The following is a 15,687-nucleotide window of genomic DNA, read 5'->3' as shown; positions in this document are numbered from 1 at the left end:
ACCATCTTGGCCTTTCATAGATATATTCATGTAGACAGGGTTTTCAGAGTTCCACTTTACAGTTTGGCCAACTCACAGAATTAATTTAAGTAGCCACAGCTGAGTAAATGTGTCATTTTAGCCAGTGACAGATGCTAAATAATAACAAATTATAGCCCACTAAAAATCATAGCTTTAGTAATTTGAAAAATTGCAATCAGCCTGATATTGACATTGGTTGTTCATTGGACTCCACCACTGACTGTAACAATATTGGACATGAATGGCAGTTTATAAAAAGCACATAGAATTTAGCATAGTGTGCTGTAGATATTTTTGGATGTGGTATTTGATTTTGAATATGACTCACTGTTTGAAAAAAATGTTTCACACTGAGCACATTTTGTTATCAAAGTAATGAAAAAACAGAATACCCCTGTGCTTGCTGCATTACAAATGTCTAGAGAAAGTTAACTCAATATCTGAAAAGATTATGACAAATTTTAAAAACCTGCAAATGGATGGACTTATTTGCATAATGTTTTGTGGCTGGAGATTGAAATCAGCGTCTCTTCTTCAGTCTCTCTATTCTGAGTAGTGTGAGTGTGGGTGCTGTGTATGCATCCAGAAAGAATGACCTCATCTGGTCGGAGTGTTTATAGAGCAACGTCAACCTCCTCTCCCCTCACTGTGAGCCCCACATGTGGGCAGTGAAAGAGGGGTAGGATGGGGTGCAGCTGATAGGAGAGAGAGAAACTGGATTTTTACATACTTCTAATCATTAAAATACATGTATAGGTCAAAGTGCGTCATGTGTTTCCATCCAGACATACTGCACTGTATTTTGTATTAAACGCAAAGTGAAACAATGGGGCTGGTGTAAAGTCTGGAGAAAAAAAAGGTAATGAGAAAGTACATTTTGTCTTTGTTGGAGACTGAAATTCTTCCATAACAACATGTATTTCTACCCTTTCTGGCATTATGATACATCTGCATTTTGCCACTTATAAGAGAATACCAGTCAACTGACTGCTAATCTGCTAAAAAAAAAGATCCATGCTCCCCAAAATATAAAATCTTGCCAGTTTTGGACTGGAAAAAAAAAAAAAAAATTCACACCTTGATCCATGGATTTCCTGAAATTGACCCACTGATGCTTTAAAGGAGAAATATCCATGATGTAACTCTTGTGGCACTCTAAGAACAAACATTGTCAGCCCCGTTAGTGGCTAGGCATGGGAATTACTACTAGTGTATGTGATTTGGATGTCAAGATTCACTTATCACAATCAACAAATAATTACTGCCCAACCTCCCAGAAGTGTAAACTTTTGCATTATTTTTTGCTATTTAAATTGGGCAAAATAGAGTGCCCCAGTGCTGATGTATTTCTGTAAGCCAACACGAAGTATTGGCCTGATTTCCGCATCAAAAAGTCTATGGGATTTTTTCCATTGAAATTGTGATAATCCTCACAAATGAACACCACTTTTAGGATTTTTGAGGCCTAAATGCAATCAGCATAAGTAAAAAGCTAACGTTAGGCTTTAAACGAACTACACCACAGTGCCATCACAATGAGGTCTGAGATCTGTTTGTTCAAAACCTGCCTTCACTATGAGCAACCGCAACGCTGAGTCATGTTGACACAGTCACCATTTATACCAAAAGACTGGTTGCTTTGAAAAGGTGATGATCCTTTTGGAATTCTGTCAAACTTGAATTAGCTTTTGGCATACTGATTCTGACAACTTCTATTTTGATGCTGGTAACAGTTTTAATTCAATGCTTAAAGCTCACTTACTTGTTTAATAACATCGGCTGTAAAAGTGTCTTGTTGACAAAAAAAAAATCCTAATGCAAGCTCCATTTACTACAAAAGTTGATATATTGTGTAATCTGTCAGCCCGTTCTTGTTCCGAAATCGTAAAATGTAACCACTTTTGCATTGATTTGGCGTAGATTCGCGACACCAAAATCCATCTTTTAAAGCTGTATGAAATGCCATTGGATCTATCACATATTGTGTCCACATGGTACGCTGCTAGCTGCTGTCAGATTGAAACTTGTTATGTGAGGAGCATGAAAGTCCTTTTAAGGGGCAGGTGTGAGGGGTGGTGGATGAATTTAACAAACCCAGATCTTCATGGGAGTTTGGTAATTGATGTCTGAATATGATGTTTCTCTCCACATGGTAGCCCTAACCCTTACCATATGCCTCTTTTGCCATTACTAAGCATCCGTGCAACCATGTCCATTTGTTGACATCCCGCCGTTGGTTGCTATGTGAAGTGTTGCCTAAACATGCAGCAAAACAAAAACACAAGGTAGCAGCATCGGGGAATGTAAACAACAGAAGTAGAAAGATACTTAGTGTGTAATATGTAGACAACAAAGTCCACTGCAAAGTGGCAATATGTGACGACTTGGGATGAGAATGTGTTCAATATGTCTGATATGCTAATATAATTATGTAACTTGCAAAGATCATTGAATCATCTAAAAGCTAAATCTCTGTCGTAGTTTTCTTTCTGCTTTTCTTCCGTTTTTTTTTTTTTTGTCCAGTCAGCCTTTTTCCTATTGTAGCTCCAGGTTAGATTTTATTGTCTCTTCTCTAAGAACCTGATGTTAGCCATCATTTCTGTTTGTACCTCCAATATGTCTATAACCATGATATAATCAGCCTGGCCTCGCCTCACGTATTCTGATGCCAAAAGGGATGAGATGAGATGCTTTGTCTCACTGTTTGTTTTATTTCTTCACCGCGAGTGTAGGCGGATGTCGCGGACAGCAAGGAGCTCTCCACAGATGGCAATCGCTGCTCTGTGTGTGTGTGTGTGTGTGTGTGTGTGTGTACACTCCTTTCCATATGTGCTAGTATATACCTAGGCGTGCATGGAAGACTTACAGTCTGCTGGCCTTATGCTGCTTCGTTTTAAGATCACACACCCACACAAACACACACATATACACATACACTTGCAGGCTTTATTTTTAGCTAGCTTGAAGCCTGGGACTGTTTGTATGCAGAAAAAGAGGGCGAAGAAATGGAAGCCATTGCCTTTCATGTAGGATCGTGATTTTTGTATGTTACATGTGGGTATGACAGTGGTGTCCATGTTCAGCAATTTATTCAAGCTGAGAATCATGGAAACATGATCACTAGCAACACCTGTCACATTTATGTCACAAGTTGCAATGACTCAATCAACACCTCTCTGACACAAGACTGTGTCAGAGATGTGTCCCTTTAATTAAATTGTTATTTTTTGAAGCCAGATTTTGGTCTTTTGTATTGGATTGCATTAAAGCAAGAATCCTCACCTTGCTTTGCTCAGGGGCCACTTTTGCAAAATGAAGGAGACCAGGGGCCAGTCTCAGCAGCCCCATTAATGTTTCTGGGCATTAGGGACATTTGTAGGATTTTTAAGATGTTTCTATAAATGTATTCATTTATTTTTAGGATTTTAGGACATTTTAACATTTTTTAAAGATGTTTCTAAGATTTTAGGACATTTCCAGGATTTTGAGACTTTTCTAGCATTTAAGGACATTTCCAGGATCTTAGGACAGTTCTAGGAGTTTAGGGTATTTCTAGGAATTTTACACATTACTTGCATTTTAGGACATTTCTAAGATTTTAGGAAGTTTCTGCGAATTTAGGAAATTTTTAGGATTGTAGGACATCTTGAGGGTTTTAGGATGTTTCTAGGATTTTAGGAATTTTCTAGCAGGATTTCAGGATATTTGTAGGATTTAAGAGGTTAATGTGATTTTAGGACTTCTGTCGGAGGGTGAAGGGGGGTCCCCCTTTTTTTATGAACAAGCTCTATTTTGATGCTGTTTTGTGCAGTCTGGCTCCCTATGTGTACTAAAAGTACAAAAACAATTCCCAGTGTGAACCACTTTATATTTATTGTGAATTAGAAAATGGTGGAGGGCTACCCAGGACCCAGTCAAGGGCAAGATTTGGCCCATGGGCCATAAATTGAGTATCACTGCAAGATAGCCTATCTGATATTTTATCCTCCTCTGTCTCTACATTGGCCTATTAATTTACAACAAGACTTGTTCATAAATAGATTAGAAAAGAGACACACCAACTGCTTTGGGAACACACGCACGCACACACACACACACACACACACACACACACACTCAGTGTAACGAGAAACCGTGAAGTCCTCCTGTGTTTAACAGGCATTGATCTCATTCACACTGAGAGGTAAAGGACAAACACAGACTGTTGCTGCTACTCTGTATATGTGTGCATGAGCATCTATTATGTCTAGGTGCATATTTAACCCTTTCCAGTTCAGACTTGTTTCTCATGCACCATATATAACTTCTTTCTGATTCATGGACCCTGAGGAACCATGGCCTCAGGTCTGATACTGTGTTCTCACAATAGAATGAGTTATTAATGTGAGAACTAATCTGACATTAAAGAGCAACTTAACAGCCTGGTTTTGCTTGAACATGATCTCTTCACATATTTATAAAATGCAATCAAATTTTCATCTCTTCATAAATTACAATTCAGAATGAGAGTCTAAGGTCAAGCTCATTTCCACTGCACAAAAAAAAAGCTAACATCTGATTTTTTAATCTAATGGGAAAGGTAACAATTGGCATCAACAACTGCGTCAAATAACTCTGCAGTAGTCACAGGTATTTATTGCCCCGATTTTGATCCGCAGTGATGTTAACCCAAAACTCGGATGGACATACAAATTTTAGCCCCTGTAATGACAAGATGCAATGACGCACTGCATCCATCTATGCCCAAGCAGCTCTCACACATCAATCCAAATTAGTCTGCAATGAGTCAAAAAAAAAAAAAAGACAGAATAAGTAAGAGAAGTAATCACTGTACATTTTTCACAGGCCTCCGTCTATGCTGCTTTCTACCATTTACAGACTTGTTCTCTGCCTTCTCTGTCTGTGACATGGAATGTGACACACAAACAGAAAGGCACAGTCCTCTGCAGCAGAGCCGTGTACACAGCTCCAGTCCACTGGAAATGGGAAAGCAGTCTATGGCCTACTTTTAGTAGGTTTAACCATGTTTAAAGCACCTGCACACACACTAATTTTGGTGAAAAGAAGGGGTATAGGCTTGTATTATTTCAACAAATAATTGATTGGTTGATTGACTGACTGACGTATGAGACATATTCGTTTTGTTCATTTTCCTTCAAATGAAGGAAACTAATGAGTGCAAAACGTTAACTCTAGAAGCAGTGGCACCACTGAATCAGAAATAGACAACATGAGCTGTCTGGGAACAGCAGACTAAAAGCTTTCACAGGATCCACTGGGAGGAGATCAAAAGTCATCGACCAAGAGTCAGTGGACTGCCAGCGAGAGATCAAGGAGGACATTCACATCTGATGCCGCAGGCCATCTCTGAACAGAGACAAGGCTTACCAGCTCTCCCCTACTGGCTTTATGCAGTCTGTCCATTTTTTTCATTGGCTTCAGTTCCAGGTTTTTCTCCTAACTTCCAAATGCTATTGCTGACTATAGTCAATTTAAAAAAATTCTGATCCATTCACACAATCTACGACACATTTCTCCGAAATTGGGAACATGTGTCCATATTTATAAAGAGGTCACACGGTCTGACACCACCACAATCACCACAAATATCAGTGGTGGAAAGAGGAAATTTGGTGTAAAGTTACTTTCAGCATTAACTAGCTTACAACTAGCTTAACTAGTTCAGTTTGTGTTGCAGCAGCCGCTTCACGATTTTATGGTGAACATGCTCAAGAGGTCCTTGTTCATTAATTTATTGCTGCTGCTGCATTTTCTTATAACATATTACAAATTCATGAGCAGTCATACATTCAGCAGGCTTACCTGGATACTTAAAAGAGTTGTTCAAAAAGATTTGTTCATTAATGTTTGCCCATTACCAATGAAATGCAGGTGAAGATGATTAGTGGCAACAGATGAATCTACAATTGGACACAGGCAGGAAATCCAAGTCAAAATAAAAGAATCTGAGAACTACTTTACTGCTGAAATACATAAGGTCAATCACCACCTTGGACTACAGATTTACAGAAAACATACACATTATATGTCATCTCTGCTGTTTAAGAAACTTGTCAATGATCTTTATACCTTTATTCTGTGTTTTCCAGCAGACAGATGATGCCGCCCAGACGGACAGTCAGCCACCAACGCAGACTGTAACTGAAAGCACAGACAGCAAGGCCCAACCCAAAAGACTTCATGTTTCCAACATCCCCTTCAGGTTTAGAGACCCAGATCTCAGGCAAATGTTTGGCGTAAGTACAGCAAAATTTGACAAACATGTAATTTTTTTGAAAATTTAGACACTGCAGGTGATTTTTTAAGAGACATTTTGGTTAACAAAGACAAGAAGTAACAACAGCGGGACATTCATGTTCAGGAAAAATAGTTAAAAAACAATCACTGAGCATTTTCCTGTTTTGTTTGTCTTTCAGCAATTTGGCAAAATCTTAGATGTGGAAATCATCTTCAATGAACGTGGTTCTAAGGTACATGGTGTTTCCGTCTCTAAATTCTTTATCTCTCTCTCTCTCTCTCTCTCTCTCTCTCTCTAAACATCGTGCCTTTTATTTTTATATATATTTATATACACACACACACACACACACACACACATAGATAGATAGACAAGAATTTCTGTGGTAACTGTTTGAACCTCGTCAGGTCCAGAATAATCAATAAGCACAATGGCACGATGTTTAAATTAAAGGAACACAATTGGTTCTGCTTCTTATGTTTAATTAAACATTGTCCTTTGTCCGTTGCAATGTAACTACTCAGAGCTGGTGCACTCCTTACATTTATGTCCATTAAAAGTGCTTGATTTTGCCATTAATAGGCTTAGACTTTAATATGAATGTCTTGCAACATTAAGCAAAGGACCTTAGAGAAAAATGAAATGTTTACCTCTACTTTTTGTTTGTTCCAATGTCTTTTGTGTCCACATTTTGCTAAAGGAGAAGTCTCATTCTGAAATGTCGCAGACCTCACACTGTCAGAATCAGCTATATATGCTGCCATGTCACTGAAAATCTTTTAGATGAGGTACTCTAAGACAACAAACTATTCCCAGCATTCCTCTTTTCAACTCTCACTTGCATTTCCACCACTCTCTTCTTGCAACAAGTCACCTCTCGCAAGATTTCAGAATAAGACTTCAGCTTTAGATAAACTTGGACACAAAACAGAGCAAGTGAATGGTGAGGAAAACATTTCAGTCACTGGTAGGGTCACTTCCGTAATGCTGTAAGACACTCATAACAACAATATAAGCCTGTTAGTGGCAAAACCATGTGCTTTAAGTGGATGTTAATTGATGCGGGGCACCTGCCCCAAGTGGTTACATTGTGGCCTGTTTTGCCACCTCTTTCAGTACTGGACCAGTTTAAAAAAAAAAAAATGTTGTTCCCAGAAGTAACTTGGACAAAAAAACAGGTTGAGTGTTGTGTTTGATATTGTTATATTAAAATGCCCGTTTAAGAATAAAATACATGTTTTTTACTGATCGAGAAAATTGGCTATTAAAAATGAAGTTCCTTTAGAGATCCTTCAATTCTTTTGAGATATTTAGAGTAAGACTATTCTCAGTTTTTGTGTTCTCAGATTTGGTGGGCGTGCTTTGCATTTGGTTATTACTGTAGTTTTTTTTTTTTTATTGCTGATGCCTTGCCATAAAGAATTTAATTTCACCTTTATTCTTTCAGTAGATTTAATTTACTCTTTTATGACTTCATATGAGAAATATATTTTCCCGACATCTTGCAATATGGGAATATTGCTGAGGATGATTTATGTCTTGGTACGTTGTATGGAATTGGCATAAACCAATGCCAATAAAAGCAGGGGTTTATTATTGAGGCATGTTATTAACCCTTGAGACCTGAATTTATTGGGACAGTGTAGGTAATGAATGAAAGAAAAGAGTGGGAGGCTTCAATTCTAATAACTTATAGTTTTTAATAAAATGTACAACAGTATTGTAATTTGGTCACTATTTACATGACAAACTGACTTAAGGTAATTGATGTTCTATTTGAATTCAAATGACGTGGGCAAAGGTTAGTTTAGGGGACCGAAATTATGACTTAGAGTAATTAAATTGCATTGGACTCTGTGTCAACGGTACAGTATGTGCTCTACCCAGTCAACCACCTGGGTACTCCAATAGTCACTCTTTCATATAGGGAATAAATCCAACACATATTTGAACCCTAAATTTAAAATAGAAATAGTTAGTCAGCCAATTAATTAAACAATTAAACGATAGGAAGAAAAACAATAGGGGAAAAAGGAGAAATATAATTATTAAGCATTTTTCTGTAAGGAAATCAATGCAGTTGACTATAGCCATTTCCAAACAGGTTAACATAAGGAACGATGTTTAGGGTCGGGTGGGATTATTTATGAAATATTTTAGGAGGGTTACCATGTGTAAACCAAGAAACAAAAAAGGTGTATGTTTATTCTAACATAAGCCACTAACATTAGCATGTCAGGGTAATGCACTTATAACACTGCATTTCTTCCAGTGTCAGGGACCATATAATGAGCTTCCTATATTTATTTTTGGTGTTACACATCATGCAAGTAAAAACCCCATTAGGACTGGAACACCCACTTCATAGGTTCTGGAATCTGATTAATCAAGGTACATGCTAAATTTAGGAGCTCTGTCCTGCTGCTATAATAAATCAGTTGTCAACAGCAATGGTTATGTTTATGATAAGATCATATTTTGGCTTAAAATACCTGGCTTTGAGACAAAGTCTTCGCTGGAAAAATAGGGACAGGTCACTACAAAATGCTAATACATAAATAGCTAAATTACAGAGGTGTGCAGTTTTGCAGGCGTCTCACCTATGTTACACGTTATCTACCATCTCATTCATCTCCCAATGACAAAGTCAGCTCCCTATTACATTATTTTAGGAAAGCTGATGATATATGTATGGGATGTGCAAATGTAATGTATTTGTGGTTTGCAGAAAGGTACAATACCAAGATTTTCTTTTCGCATATGGGCTGGCTGAAGATGTACACTCCAAGAACCCCAGTCATACTCAATGTTTTGCCTGGAACATGCAGCTTTAGCCTCAGTCTTTTAGCATGTTACCTTGAAGGCCTATGTATCCTTGGGTAAATATAAAAATGTTCCAATTTCAATTCGAGTCAGCCAAACACATAGTTTTCAACCAGCTCCCAAAATTCAATGCTTGGAGAACAAAATCAGTGTTCACTGACAAGACATGAGAAACTGGCTGTTGCTGACTTCAGTTTGAAATATGCCCTAAAAGGTACCCAGTGCAGTACAAACAGTACTATATGCGTCACCATTTAGGTGTTCATTTTGGGGTGTACACAGCTCTCAAATTGCAAATGATGTGCCATGTTAGAAAGGAAAGCTTGACAGGCTTAGCAACAGTGGCTAAGGAGGAAGGGCTTTGTGAAGGGTCAGTTTTCTCTTCATCAGTGAATTAAATGTTTTCCCCTCAGACTTTTAATATTATTGCATTTTGGTTAATTGTTATAGTCCTATACATAACTAAAGTAATACTGAAGTAGAAGCAGAAAATTGTGTTATTTACTGTGCTCTTATTGAAACAAGCTGTTGTTTACTGAAATGTCAAGTATGATATGTAAAAAATAACGTGCATGTTGTTCTTGCCTCTCTCCGTCCTGCATGCAGGGTTTTGGGTTCGTAACGTTCGAGCATAGCGTGGACGCCGACAGGGCCAGAGAGAAATTACACGGCACCGTGGTAGAAGGCCGTAAAATAGAGGTGCATGTTCTCAAATACTTCTTCCTTCCTCCTGTCCTCCTTTTTTTTTGTGTTTGAATGTGTGTGTTTGTGTATTTGTGTGTATGAGGGTTTGACAGTCTACTGCCACATCTCACCTTGCCATCTGCCTCATGACATCAAACTGTCAAGTCACCCAAGCCTTATCATTTCCCTTTCCTTGTGCAGTTTCATTAACCCAAATACAAGTGTCAAAATATAACAATTCCAACAGTATTGTATATTAAAGATTTTGCTTGTTTTATTTTTTGTTTGTTTACTTTTTATTACTTTTTTCTGTTTTACTTGATTTTGTTCTATCAAGCCAACTGGCCTTACCTAAGGTTTAAAAGTAGAAATCCACACTACCCAACATTGCAGACAGTCATTTTTGTGTTTTAGGATGGTGCAAAGATTGCTTTAGAGTTTGGCCACAAATGTTCAAAAGTAAAGATGTTCTTATATATGTTTAATCAAGGAAGGAGCTTCCCCCAGAAAAAGTACTCAAATCCTGCTTATCCATGGACAGAGGAAGTACTTAGTCATTTGAGAGTCACCTGGAGAACGAAATGCAAGGTTCACAACTAACCTGATTCAGTAGCATGACAATGCTTTAGTGCTAATTCAGTGTCTTGTGTCCAGTCAGAGGACCAACAGCTAGACACCACTAGCCTTGAAGCATAACTCTGCCCATTTATCCCAATGCCATAGCAATCTTTCATTCCTAATCCTTCATATGAGGCAACACCTGTTGTAGTTGAAGATATAAAATCATTAATTTCTATAGCTGTACCCGGACAAAGGCTATAATACCCTGGCACCACAGCAAGTCTCCTTCATCAGTCTGTCCAATTTCAATTGCTTATCCAGTGGCAGCAGGCTAAGCAACATAGCCAAGATGCCATTTCCTCCAGCTCTTCTTGAGGGATGCAGATGGAATATGTAATCCCTCCAGCATGTTCTACATCTTCCCTACAGTCTCTTCCCAGAATGCTCACACAGGATGGGAAGGAGGCCAAAAGGAATCTTAATCAAACCCAAAACAACCTCAACTAAATGCTCTTAATGCAACAGAGAAGATGTATTATTCCGAAATCCCTGATGCGTTACACACTATGTCTAGGGGTGAGCCCAGCCACCCTGAAAAGGACTCTCATTATTTTGGTCATCCAAAAGCTCATGACCATCGCTGAATGGAATGTAGATTGGATTGTAAAGGGAGAGCTTGCCTTTAGGCTCAGCTCCCCTTCACCATGAAAGTCTGCAGTGTCCGCATTTTCAGATGGAGCATCAATCCACCAATTGATCTTGCGTTCTCTTTACATTAGCTTGTTAACAGGAGTATAATATATTTGAAGTCCTTCACTTGATGTCATTACTCCAGTCATATTTATGTACCACCTAATTACCACTTTTTCACATTATGCGGTACATGTACTGTATAATTGGGAAGTGGTATTATCAAGCACAATCAATAATCCAATCAGCAGTCCCTGCAAGATATACCCTACACCCAAATGCTCAAAGGCCCATACAACGTCTACCATTAGAGCTTGGAGCCCTCTACTTTGTTGGTATTCATGATCCAAAAAGGTTATCCTTAGACACAGGTAAAACAATTTATTATCCAACACAAGCAACTCTTAAAAAAAAAGTCAAATAGTAGAACATGATGTAAAGGACTGGATAATTTACATTGCACTTTTGATGCCAGATTAATTAAATTTCTTACGTCTTCCAAAACTTTGGTCCTCACATTTCCAGGTTGGCCAATTATCAAATACGAGTATAAACAACCACCATGGCACATTGTGATCCAGTCACTCAAACAAATTGGTGGGCTTTTACACATTTGTCCACATACTTTTTGTAGTGTAAACACTAATGTGTCCTGATGCATCGCTGACAAGGGCAACCTCATCAGTTCAGGACTTGGTAGTTGTTATGTTGACAACGAACACTCTTTAACTTGCCCCTTTTACAATGAGCTGGACAAAGTGCCACATGTTCATTGTTTTGCCGCATTGTAGAAGATATGTTAATTTTTGCTAACAGCAATATCTCCACCTGTACTGATACAACGCCTAACATGAGACCTACTAACATGACTAGCGGGCATGCTAGCCAGCATGCAAGCAAGTAGCTAGCGAGACTAAAGAGGTAATTACTGCATTGTGGATGTAATAATTAAGTCACTTGATGAAATTTAATTACTTCACTAAAGTAATGTAACTTATTATATTTCATTCCTTCTTATTTTTCTCACAGATGTTTTAAACTGGGCAGTAAAGCAGACAAATCTATGTAGTCTATGCCAAAAGAAGCCATTTCTGCACCGCAAAAAGATGCAAAGCAACAAAATGAATCTTATTTTTTTTAGGTATAGCTTATTTACAGGAAAAATATATATACTCAAATGTAACTTATCTAATCACAAACATTTTGATTAGTTAATACTAATGCTAAAAAAGCCTTTAGTTACCGCAAACACTAAACACTTGTAAGGCAACCAAAATGTTACAATTAATTACCAAATTAAAATAGTGACAGCTACAACTACCTAAATACTCCATGAATCTGGGGTTATGCCACGGTTATGTCACATAACCAAGATTGTCGCTGTGTTAGCAACTTGTCAGCAGACAGGATCAAGCTTTTTTTAAATTCATATTCCATCTGAATTGATTTCATGATCTGACAGCTACAAGCTTTTACACTGATTCGTGTAGCAGTGCAGTAGTCAATTTAAAAGGAATTACTAAACCAATGGCCCTGGTAACATTAAAATGTTATAAGAAAAACGTAATTTCAGAGCACTCAATTTACGTATCTTTGCTTAATTACAGTTCAGTGAAATGATCTGAATCTGATTTTGAAACAAATGAAATAAGTAATTAAAACTTGCTCCAGGAGCCTTCAGAGTGTTCACTGGTTCTGTAGGACTCTATTTAAAAGCTTAGTCAATAAGTAGTTATCTCTGAAATGTGACAAATGAGATGTTTTTGGTCCAAATCAAAGAGTATGATAGATAAAGACATGTTGTCCAAAGAAAATGGTCGGAGTTATGCTTTAAGAAACCAGCTTACTGCTTGTATAGAGACAGCTGAAAGCGAGCATTTGTGCAGTGGAATGATTGCAAAGTTTTCTTGGCCACCTGAGTAAGATGCTGCTTATTCCTTTCTCATCCCCTCCTCCCCCACCATCCTTCCAACGGTAGCTTGTTTAGGGCCCCATCCAACACAGTTACAACGGTAACAGTACACAAACAAGTATGCGGGGCCAAGAGGTTTGGGAATGGTAAGTGTGGGCGAGCAAGCCATTCTGCCAACATTTCCTCTCTCTCTTCCTCTCTCTTTGGAACGTTTGCAACGCTAAAACTCACGTGACATTTCTTTTTGAATTGTGGTTGAGTTGATGCTGTATATTGACATACATATTTTCTTGCGTGTCGGCGTGCGTGTCCATTCACTAAGTGTTCTCCTGAAGCTGCGTGTGCGAGCGATACTGACTGAGATATGAATTCGTTTGCACATCTATCTGAGATTGTTGGAAACCCATTTATTGATTTATTTTATTTTACTTTGGAAGACAATGCACCCTTATTTTACTTTACCCTGTTAGCTGTTGTTTGAATTTGGAATGATTTGATTGGTTGATTGATTGACTTGGTTGGTTTATTTGAGTACATCTCTTTTCTTTGGTTGTTTTTTGATCTTAATAGCTATTCTTGCAATGAATTAGAGAGATTGAGTGTGAATGCTTTGTGTTGCTTTCGTCACAGCAGTTCTTCTCACAGTTTAAGGTTGACTGGATGTTGCATAATGCTCCCAACATGTTGTCTTATACCCTTCCCCCAATGACATTTTCTTTGTCTGTTTTATCTCCTCCTCCTTCTCCCCTCCACTGCATGCATCTATACATTTACAAAACATCATTTTGCCAAGTGCATCTGTTGTTTCTTTACATTTGTCTGTATGTTATTGAAATGTCACTGTAATTGGGGAAAGCATGCCAGAAAACGTCAGAAGATAGAACATATGCAAATGAGAAAGACAACTGATTTGTTTTGGATGTGTTTTTAAGTGTTTCTGAATGCAATTCCGAAAACACACAAATGACATGGGTGTTTGCCGTGATACAGTGTACTGCTTTCTTTGTTTACAACATTAGGAAACTATGCATGCAGATATACTATAGCAAGTAAAGCCCTGACAACTAAAATTTAAGTATAACTCATGGACCTCTCTCTATCTGCTGTAGGTCAACAATGCAACAGCCCGAGTAATGACAAATAAGAAGACTGTCAACCCATATGCAAATGGTAAGGCCAAGTCTGTGTTCACAGTGACTGTAAACACTATTCACCCCATTGTAATTTTACATGTTTTTTTTTTTTTAATTTGATTTATGTTTTAGTTAGATTTAATTTGACCATTTTCACTGATCATCATAAAAATGTCAAAGATGCAGTTCCATAAAGAAAATCCAATATGGTTCAAAGTCTGAGGCTGAAAAATGCAGTCAGTAAGGAAGTGCCCAAACCATCAAATGGCCACTTGAGGCTGAAACAAAGTCAATTCCCACAGACCCCCATGTTAAAATAACTTTACAAAATAAATAAATATGTTTACAACCTGATACAAATAAGCAGTTTTGGTCCTTCCACCTTATTTCAAATTTTATGACATCTGTACAGAGGCTGAATTATTATTTTTTTCTTTTAATAACTGATCTGTTTACATTTAATTAAAACCTAAAGTTATGCATATTCAAGGGTGGGGCTTCTTAAAGTGACAGTCAGATTCACCCATATCCACCTCTCACTCCTCTGTAGTGCCAGCCTTTGACTCAAATATGGTGTTTTAGGCTAAAAAAACCCCCACAAAAAATACCAAAAATTGGCAGTGGCTAAAATGCTGAACTCAAGGCTTTAACCTGTCGAATTAGTTTTGATGTGTGAACTGGAATGAACCTTTATGGAACAGTTTTAGCCCAGACTGATTTGCAATGTTAATTTAAGTCAGATTTTGGATTTAAATCCTCAAGTTTCTTAGCCTGCTTTATGGAGCAAGCCTCTAGATCTGTATCTGCTTCACCAGCAGCTGCTTATGGGAGTAGCAAAGAGAAACCCTCATGTAAAAAAAAATAGCTACAAAATTGGAAGAAGGCATGTGTGAGATCTTGCAGTTTGCATACTGTCTAATGCCTTTGTCTGATGATGTCTTCAGAGTTTTCTAACTTTACAGATGCATTCATAACAGAAAACTTGAGCTACAAATTGGGGACATGGAGTTGGAAAGCCTGGTTATTTACCAGGCAAGGAAGGCCTGACAAAAGATCACTTTCAGTTGCATTGTGGGAAGCGAAGGGATTTTAGCCGTGCTCGTGGTGTGGCTTGGGGATGACAATGTAAGCCTTTTGGTTGGCCCACCACATCATCCAACCACGATTGGATTTATTACACAGGCATTAATTGCCCCCAGACGATATATCCTAATAACTTTGGTAATCTGGTGATCCTCTGAAGAGATACTTAGCTTTACTATAAGATTCACATTTATGGTTTTGGGTGAAATGTCTCAACAGCTATTGGATTGATTTCCATTAAATTTGGTTAATAAACCAAATCAGACACACATGGTCCACCAGCACATTCTCATTCCAAACTCGTAAAATAGTGCTTCTTTGACAGTGCTTTTGGCTTAGGTTCACAACCCAGAAAGGTACCTTAGAACACGGTCGAACAGAAATGGTCACTGTATTATTATCACAGGACGGCTGTATGGCATCTTCCGCAAGATACATGCACGGGCAGCATCACTTGAGAATGTGAAACGTGGCAGGGAGGCACTTATGGGGTGAGCGGAAGGGGCAGTGGATGCATCTAT

General features: G+C 38.1%; 1 protein-coding gene across 9 annotated transcripts in view; it reads left to right on the top strand.

Annotated features, from left to right (window-relative positions):
• rbfox1 (RNA binding fox-1 homolog 1) overlaps positions 1 to 15,687 on the top strand; it is a 198,296-nt gene that overhangs the window by 143,484 nt on the left and 39,125 nt on the right. For 8 of the 9 annotated variants that reach the window (XM_042505386.1, XM_042505383.1, XM_042505388.1 and 5 more), the window contains exons 3-6: positions 6,132 to 6,278; positions 6,459 to 6,512; positions 9,710 to 9,802; positions 14,060 to 14,120. In XM_042505386.1, coding sequence (XP_042361320.1) covers positions 6,132 to 6,278; positions 6,459 to 6,512; positions 9,710 to 9,802; positions 14,060 to 14,120 — 355 coding nt within the window. The remainder of the gene's footprint in view (positions 1 to 6,131; positions 6,279 to 6,458; positions 6,513 to 9,709; positions 9,803 to 14,059; positions 14,121 to 15,687) is intronic. The other variant, XM_042505384.1, reaches the window with a different exon arrangement.

The sequence above is a fragment of the Plectropomus leopardus genome, chromosome 17, assembly GCF_008729295.1.
Source record: "Plectropomus leopardus isolate mb chromosome 17, YSFRI_Pleo_2.0, whole genome shotgun sequence".
NCBI lineage: Eukaryota > Metazoa > Chordata > Actinopteri > Perciformes > Serranidae > Plectropomus > Plectropomus leopardus.
Note: the sequence above shows the minus strand (reverse complement) of the source record. Positions and strands in the feature narration are given on the sequence as shown.